Source organism: Lipotes vexillifer, unplaced genomic scaffold, assembly GCF_000442215.2.
Source record: "Lipotes vexillifer unplaced genomic scaffold, Lipotes_vexillifer_v1.1 scaffold102, whole genome shotgun sequence".
NCBI classification, from domain to species: Eukaryota; Metazoa; Chordata; class Mammalia; order Artiodactyla; family Lipotidae; genus Lipotes; species Lipotes vexillifer.
Genome location: NW_006786541.1, coordinates 5,214,148 through 5,223,199, shown reverse-complemented (window position 1 = coordinate 5,223,199; position 9,052 = coordinate 5,214,148). Strand labels below are relative to the sequence as shown.

Here is a 9,052-nt window from a genome sequence, read left to right as displayed (position 1 = left end):
GAAAGAGGTAAACAAAGAGTGGTAGTGGCAATGATGGGTTCTACTAGGGGTTTGCTCGAAGGGCTGAAATGGAACAGAGGAGAAAGACACAATGCCAGCCTGGAGGACTTGGGAAGAGCTGGCCTGGGAGGCGACTGTTGAGCACTTCCTGACAGCAGATTTCCTGGTGGAAAAAGGAATGGAGGGTGGGAGGGCATGCCTGGTAAAGGCACCAGCCTGTGCAGAGGCCTGGCAGCAGGACCATCGTGTGTCCACAGCACGCTGAAAGTATGGAGTGGCTTCTAAGTATGTTTCACTGTGGGACAGAGCAGGCACAAAATGAAACTGGGGAGATAAATTGGGACCACGGCAGAGGTGCCGCATGTCCACGCTAGGGAGTTGGAACATTAGAAGCTTGGGAGGGTTGTTTTGTTTTGTTTTGTTTGTACTTTTTTCTTTTATTGAAGTATAGTTGATTTACAATGTTGTGTTAGGTTCAGGTGTACAGCAAAGTGATTTGGTTATATATAATCGATTCTTTTCCATTATAGGTTGTTATAAGATATTGAGTATAGTTCCCTGTGCTATACAGTAGGTCCTTGATGGTTATCTCTTTTATATATAGTAGTGTGTATATGTGAATCCCAAACTCCTAATTTATCCCCCCCCCGCCAGAAGCTTGGGAGGGTTTTTAAGTAAGAGGGTGATATATGCAGCATCTCTGGGGTTAGAGCCTAGAAGTAGATGACTCCGTCCAGGTGACTCCGGTGTGTGGGTCTGGTTAAGAGGGATTGCTTAGCTCGAACCATCTATGCAGGTAACTCAGTTGTGGCTGATGTGAAGAAAAGCCGGTTCCAGTTTTAAGAAACCAGATGACCCCCCCCCCCGCCACCGCCCACCTTAAATATCAATCTGGCCTGTAGTCTTAGAAACCTAGCATTCTGCATTATCAGTTAGGCTGTAAGACATATACACAGTTTGAATTACAAAAAAAAAAGATCATGCTAACGAAGACAAAATTAGACATCAGTTCAACGAGTTAACATCAGTTAAAAGGTTCTAGATTTTACCAAGATGGGTTTCTTCCCTTTTTTCTATAAGGGGTTTTACTGTTTGATATTTAAATTTAACTGTTACAGGAAGATTACATTCTTGGGTAACTAAAATAGCAGCACTCATTTTCCAGACCTCATCTCTCATTTCTTAATGCTTTGACTTGAGCCTGGTAACTTGGGTCATTTACCACCACCTGGTGACAGCTAGATTTAAATGCAGATTCTTGAAGTGTACATAAACCTCTCGAAGGTCAAATTTATAAACTTACATAGAGCATGGACTTGAGGATGTGGGGAGGGGGAAAGGTAAGCTGGGACAAAGTGAGAGAGTGGCATGGACATATATACACTACCAAACGTAAAACAGATAGCTAGTGGGAAGCAGCCGCATAGCACAGGGAGATCAGCTCGGTGCTTTGTGACCACCTAGAGGGGTGGGATAGGGAGGGTGGGAGGGAGACGCAAGAGGGAGGAGACATGGGGATATACATACATGTATAGCTGATTCACTTTGTTATGAAGCAGAAACTAACATACTGTTGTAAAGCAATTATACTCCAATAAAGATGTTAAAAAAAAAAAAAAAAGTGAGAGCAAAGGTGCCAAATGGATTTTACTTGCATACTGGCGGCATAGTTCCCTGGATTTTGGGTGCCCCCGATTTGGGGAGCTGCTTTGGAGGTTATGTGTTTAGCAAGTCTGTCTTGGTTCATCTAGGCCTCCAAGAGTCTGTTCCAGACAACTATGCCCCTGATGTCTAAGGGGTGGATTGTTTAGAGATAATGGACGGACAGATTCTTTGATTCATCCATTCAATGTCTGAGAATATGAAGATGATCAAGGTCTTTACTCTCAAGCTGACAGTCTAGGGAGGGAGAAATACCAGTAATAACATAGTAGTAGCTAATTTTTGAGTGTTTATCATGCTAGGTGCTATAGGAGACGATATTTCAAGGCTCTTTGAAGTTGGCAGTCAGAAATAACAGCATTTTCCACACAAATGTGTGATTTAGATATTATGGAAAAGAACCAAAGGCTTGGGAGTCAGACAATACCTAGAATATTAGCAAACCCAGACGCGTGAGAGCCTGCTTACTTTAGAAACTGGGTGCCGCACTTGGGAGAAGGCATGGGATGTGCTCCAGGAGCAGACCTCAGCGGGGGAGTAACTTGGGGTTCAAAGTGGGCACCCCTTCTAGGGCATGAGGGGCCAGCCATGAACTGACTGCCAACCTAAGCATCCTTTTTCTCTAATCCGAGCAAGTCAGCTCTGGCTACAAAATGTACTGTACAATGATGCTTCTGTGAGAAATGCTCAAGGATGAAAGCAAATGAGTGTGCACAGCATTCATTTTTAGTGCAAAAGCACAATCGCTTCTTGAAGCATCAGTTGCTGAAAAACGCGATCCTTGTCGTCAGAAGCTTCAGATCCCCTACATCCTTCCCTCGACCTATTCTTTTTCTCCAGAATGAGATGCCTCCTCACGCTAGCATTAGCCCAGAGTTCTCCCCTCAGCTGTCTCTCGAGATGATATCTCTGCTTTGCATTTATTTCTTTTTAAAACTAAAATCTAGGGACAAAGGTGAGCAGAATCATCTTGGTCTCTTCCTATGAGCTGTTCATTAGGGTGCCCTTAACCCACACCTCTTGCTTCTCTTGACTCACAAAGAACTCTTGATTACTTCAGAGATAGTGAAACTAGTGTGCGTGAAGTCACTTTTTGTGTTATTCGATGAAATATTACCCTTGACCTTCTTGGAATATTTTAGTTCATTTCAGTACACATTTTACCTATCATTTAAAGATTTTAAAAGCTTTAAAAATTTCTAACACTATAAGAAGGAATGAAAAAGGGACACTGTAAGGATGACTTTTGCAAATTAGTCCTACAAAAATGAAGGAAATTTAAACAAAACAGACTTTTGTTTTGCTCATAATCCTACCCCAACCCCGGAACGATTTCGTTTATCTAACTTTTCTTCCAGCTTTTACTTTCATCATTGTAAGCTCTTGTTTTTCTATCCCTTGAGGCTTTTTGTAAACACTTTTCCATTTTGTAATATATTTGTTTTTAGTGTTTGTGTAATATATTCCATCCAAGTGATATTCCATAATTTATTACCCATTCCTTTAGTGCTGGACATTAAGGTTATTTCCATTTTCTCTCTATTATAAATAATTGGAGCAAGAACATCTTTGTATATATAGCTTTCTTCCTACATCTGAATTATATCCTTAGGATAAATTCCCAGGAGTGGGATTAGTAGGTCAAAGGGTATGAACAGCTTTATGGCTTTTCATATTTATTGCTACATTGCCCAAAGGGTCATTCTAATTTACAGCGCCACCTGCAACACATGAGAGTAGCTATCCCTCCCAGCCCTTCCAGCACTGATTTCTTCAGTCAGTAGTTTGGGGCAAATTTAATAGGTACAAAAGGATAACTAGTGACTGTTTTTAATTGTTAATTTAAAAAATAATTATCAATTTTCTTCTTAAGTATGTTTATTGTATTCTGTTTCATATGGTTTGCTTTTCACGTAGGAGAATTACATTTTTTGACACCAGGTGGAATTTAAAATATTTTATCATGAAAATGTCACATTTTCTCAGAACAAAGAGCATAATGATGAATCATTACCTAGATTCAACAAGCAGCAAGATTTGGCCACATCTGCCTTATCTACACCTTCTTTTCCTTTTATTTTTTCCTTTGTGCAATTATTTTAAAGCAAATCCCAGACATTCTGCATGTTTCCTGTATACTTCATTAAGCATCAATAAAACATGGACTTTTTCTTCTGTAATCATAATGCTTATTGCCACACCTAACAAAATTAATGATAATTCCTTGGTCCCATTTAATACTAGTCTGTAATAACATTTTCCAACATGTCTTAAAAATTGTCTCTTAACTGATATTTTGTTCCAGTCAGCATACAGAGGTCCACTGTATTTGGTTGTTAGGTTTCTGAAGTCCTTTAATCTAGAGCATATGCTCTGTTTACTCCCCTGGCCCCCGCAACTCAAATTTACCCCCAGCCAGTGACTTATTGCAGGAACTAAGTCAGTTGTCCTATAAACGTTCCCGCATTCTGAATTTGACTTTTTGTTTCCTTAATAGCTCAATTAGATTCCGTTTCAACTTTGTTTTGTCCGGGGGGGCAAGAATACTTCAAGGGTGGTGCTGTGTGATTCATTTCGTATTGCTCTGGGGGCACACAATGTCTGGTGATCCCACTTTGGGTGATGCTAAGGCTGATCGTGGATCAGGTGGTGACAGCCCACAACAAAGTCGTAAAGTCCCTCGCCGGCTTTGTCTCATCTGTCCGTGAAGCTTGCTTGAGTCAGTTATTTCCTAGGGGATCGCACAATGGTGATTTTTGAATTCTCTCATTCCTTCCCCACTTATTAACTGGAATTCTTCTGCAGAGTAAAACTTCTTTCTTCATAAACTGGGACTTTTTAGTAATCTCAACGTGCAGTTTGTACAAGTAAGGCAGGATAAAAGCTTTTTTCTTTTATCCAAATTGCCAAGCTTCTAAGTAAGGAGTTGGTTCCACTGTCACTTCTGAGGAGTTGTCGTTGCTGCTTTGTTTTTGGTTTTCTTTTTTAAGAATAATAAAATACTCAGGGTTTTAAAAAATATATGTTCCATGTGTTTTACTCATTATTCTTTTTGATGCTCACATTGTCCCATCTTTGCCCCAAGGGAGACCCTTCATGTCCTTGTTTTCAGGTAGAATAAGTGTCTTAGGCTCATCTAGTGTATTTTTTAAAAGAAAATAAAAGATTATGAATTCATACTGACACTTTCATTTCAAATCTAACAAAACTTTTTTTTTTTTTTACTTCTTTGATTTTGTACTTGTATTTCTTTTTCTTACACTAAAAATCTTGGTTCCAAATGTTATTATACTACAATCTATCAAATAGTTTAAAAATATAATACCAATATTACTACTAAAATTTTCCCAGTGAGTGCAACTGTTTATCTTTAGAACACATTCCACTAAAAGCATCCAGTCAAATCACCTTGTCCTAACAACCCTTGAATTAATTCGTTTAACCAGTTTGATATACGGTTAAGTTCTTTCTGTTCTGTTTGTTTTCAAATTTTAGGATTCACTTTTTTCCCCCTTTTTGGTTTTTATTTTTTGAATCTGTAAAATGTGCTTTCAAAATTGAACTTATGTAACAAGGTATTATCACAAAAGTCTTTGTTCTGTTCTGTCTCCTCCATCTAATTTCCTCCCTCTCCCTGCTGGTCAATATTAATAATTAAGATTTGTTTGATCTTTGCAGTGTTTCATTTTGCAAATATATATTCATTCATATGTCTTCACCAGTTTTACACCAAAGCCGGCATACCATATACTCCTTACAATATATCGTATCAGCGTTTTAGAGTTCTTCATTTTTTCTTGAAGGTTACATAGGCATCCATTGTTAAGATGAACCATAGTTTATTTATCAGGTACTTATTGATGGAGATCTGTTTGTGTGTGTGTGTGTTTTCTAAAAAACAAAACTCCAGTGTCCAAGTCATTTCATATTTTGGCTAATGATTCTTTGGGATCTATTCCTAGAAATGGAATTGCTGGGTCAAAGGTTAAATGTAATTGTACACTTCTTTTTTAAAAAATTAATTAATTTTTGGCTGCCATTAGGTCTCCGTTGCTGCATGCGGGCATTTTCTAGTTGCAGTGAGCGGGGGCTACTCTTCGTTGTGGTGCGTGGGCTTCTCACTGCGGCGGCTTCTCTGGTTGCAGAGCACGGGCTGTAGGCACGCGGGCTCAGTAGTTGTGGCTCACGGGCTCTAGAGCACAGGCTCAGTAGTTGTGGCGCACGGGCTTAGCTGCTCTGCGGCATGTGGGATCTTCCCGGACCAGGGCTGGAACCCATGTTTCCTGCGTTGGCAGGCAGATTCTTAACCACTGTGCCACCAGGGAAGTCCCTACTTGTACTTCTTTTAGTTATTGCTAAGAGTCCCTTCTATACGAATTGTGTCATTTTGCACAGAGAGGGATTTTTAAAAAAAGGTTTTGCAGATGCTCAAATGTCATCTGAGAGGTTGTTGGAAAATTATTGCATTCTTCAAAATCACATGTTATTTATCGAACCTACACACTGTTCCCACTATTGTCCAAGACATGGCCTGGTAGAGAGCACCCTGGTTCCTGCTTTTAGGGAACCTACGATATGTCTGTGGAGACATGATATGTGAATGAAAAACAAAGTTAGAGTAGTCCAAGATAGATATAGTATAAAAACAAAGGTGAAAACCCAGCTCAAGTCTCTGTCTTTCAGAAGCCTTCCCTGCTTAACCCAGGCCATGTGAGTCCTCAGTCCTCTGAATTTCATTATTACTTTCAGTGACAGTGACCTTTTTCCCAGAGCAAAACTTTTGACACTTGGTTGAACAAATATGAATATACGAACAGGAACAACAGAACAGAATGTATGAAATGCAGGCTGCTGCATAAATTCCACTGAAATAATTTTTTTACGTAGAGTTATGTCTGCATTTCCCACAGCATCGGTGGGATGTTACTAAGGGTTACACGGCAAAATCAGTGCAGAAATGTTAGGCTAAACAGCCCTAATGAAACAACTCCACAACCACATATGATGTCCCAAGCATACCCGGGCACAGAACCACCCCCACCCCCCCGCCTCCGTGAAGCACCTCATGTTCATACTGTTCCACGGAACACAAAAGAACCAATGTGTAGTTTCTATTTGAATGAAAACCAAAGGCTTCTCTTCCAGTTGATTAACTTGTACAAATTCTGCATTTTTGATAACAATTTCCAATTTGTTTCTTTCTAGATTGAATCACTGAAGAAAAAGGTGCAGCAGAAACAGCTCTTAATATTGCAGCTTTTAGAAAAGATATCGTTCTTAGAAGGAGAGGTAAGAAGCTGTGTTTCTTTAAGCTGGGGTCTTCCCTATCATTAAATTTTATGTTGCTGAGCCTACCACCGACACTTAATTAAAAATATGGCTATTTCCTGGCCTTATAAAATTGATTGAAGGTTAACTGCCAACACTGAAAATGAGGTTCTGACAGCTAGTTTTTCTTTACCATCTGACTCTCCTCATTCCCCCTTGCTGCTCACCTCTGCTTTTTGGCTCCCATTTTTCTTATTCAGGAATTTTCTTAGCAAGTCTGATAAGCTGTTGATGAATACTGATAACTCCCCACATCTGTGTTGTATGTTATAATTTGCCAAGTATTTTCACATACATTTCTCAGTGATTCTCTCAACAACTTTAAGCAAGGCAAGACAAGGATTATTATCTCCATGTTAACCAAAAAAAAAAGAAAAAGAAAAAAGGCACAGAGAAGGCAGGTGGCTTTTCTCAAGGTCACACAGCTTAATACCAGAGCCAGGCTGAGAGACGGACTCCTCATTCCAGGTGACTTAATTTCACCTGGAACTTTTAAGATATTTAGTATTCCTGACTTTCTGGTCTTTTGAAAGGCATTTTGGGGATTTTGTGGAGGTTCTAGGGAAGGAAATTATGAAGTTGGAAGAACCTTAAGCGCTTAGGCGTTAATAGAAGGGGAAGCCTTCTGTTTTCTCCGAAGACTATTTATTAAGAACTTGGCATTCAGCCTCTTCCTTCTGAGCCTCTGTGAATCTCTCCTTGTCTGTGCCCCGCTTGTAGTCCCTCCCCAGTGAGAGACAGCCCAGGAGAGAATAATAAAATAAGAAGACAGGAAAGTAATGACAGTAATTAAGCTCCTAGTGTGTGTTGGGCACTTTTACTTTCCATATCTTTTGTATAACCTAGAGGTTAAGAGTGGAATCAGACTTGCCCAAATTTGAATGCTAGATCTGCTTATTAGCTGGCTGACCCTAGGTAAGTTTCTTAGAATTAGAAATTGAGGATGATAACTGTACCTACGTGTGTGTCCATGCGATGAGAGTGCATGCAAAGTGCCTGATATGCCTAAGCACTCCATCATTTTCTCTCTTTATTAAGAGCGATGCCCTATGAGTTAGATTATGTTTCCTCCATTTTGTAGCTGGAGAAACTGAGGTTCAGGGATGTTAAGGAATCTGCCCAAGGTGACTGTTAGAAATGGGTAAGCCTGAGCTCTTAACCACCATGTTTATAGGGATGGGGAGCAGTGTCATTTACTCTGTGTGGTGGGGGGGCTGCCTATAAAAGTCATAAGCAGTAGTCCCTCGTGGCCCATGGGGACCTGGCAGCAGACTCAAAGCCCAGGAATCTCAGTGTCCTGACCGCTGAGTAAGTGGACACTTGTCTTGTCCCACTGTTTTCCCCTCTGCAGTCACTGAGTCCACCTCCAGCTTTATGAATGGACATTTCTGTTTCTAAGATTGCCCTCTGAAATCACAGCTCCCTGGGGGAGGAATCATACTTTCCCAGTGAGAGTCAGAGAGTGAGTGTCCGGGTGAAAGTCATGGGTCCCGAGAGAGTCTGGTTCCAGGAGGGAGAAAAGAGACGCCAACAGGAGAGGCGGCACGTTACCCAAGACAGTGCCCACCCCTCTCCCCTTCCCCTGGCTGTGCTACTCAGGCCTCCTGGGAGATTAGGAAATGTCCAAGGGGTACTCTGCATTGAGAAGAGCCTTCCTTACACATACGTGTGCTTTAATATTTATTAAATTCCTTTCTTCTCTTAGTTTAGGTTGCCCAGACTCAGATGTGGATATGAGTCCACTAGCTTATTTGGGAGGTGATCCCAGGAAGCCCCAGTGGGAGAGGGGAGAAATGAGTCAGGGAAAGGTCGAAGGCCTATAATGGGTGCCTTATGGAGGTTACCACTGTGGACAGCTGCTGCTCCCTTGCCCTGGGCATCTCTGGAAGATGATGTGCACTGGCCTCTGAGTTACCCTTACCAAAAGGTCAGAAAGCTAGGGCATTTATCCATTAACTCCCATCAGCAGCTGGTGAGGGCGGCTCCTGGGGGTGTGTGGCAATTCGGCCTGCCCTTGGACAGAGCCAACTGGGGTCCAGGGGGCAGAGGAAGCCCCCGGGGA

General features: G+C 41.1%; 1 protein-coding gene across 2 annotated transcripts in view; it reads left to right on the top strand.

The window, feature by feature from the left end:
* MYZAP (myocardial zonula adherens protein) overlaps positions 1 to 9,052 on the top strand; it is a 103,668-nt gene that overhangs the window by 64,649 nt on the left and 29,967 nt on the right. The window contains exon 11 of one of the 2 annotated variants that reach the window (XM_007458911.1): positions 6,868 to 6,951. The exons of the other annotated variant lie outside the window; for it this stretch is intronic. Coding sequence (XP_007458973.1) covers positions 6,868 to 6,951 — 84 coding nt within the window. The remainder of the gene's footprint in view (positions 1 to 6,867; positions 6,952 to 9,052) is intronic. 2 annotated transcript variants of the gene reach the window in all.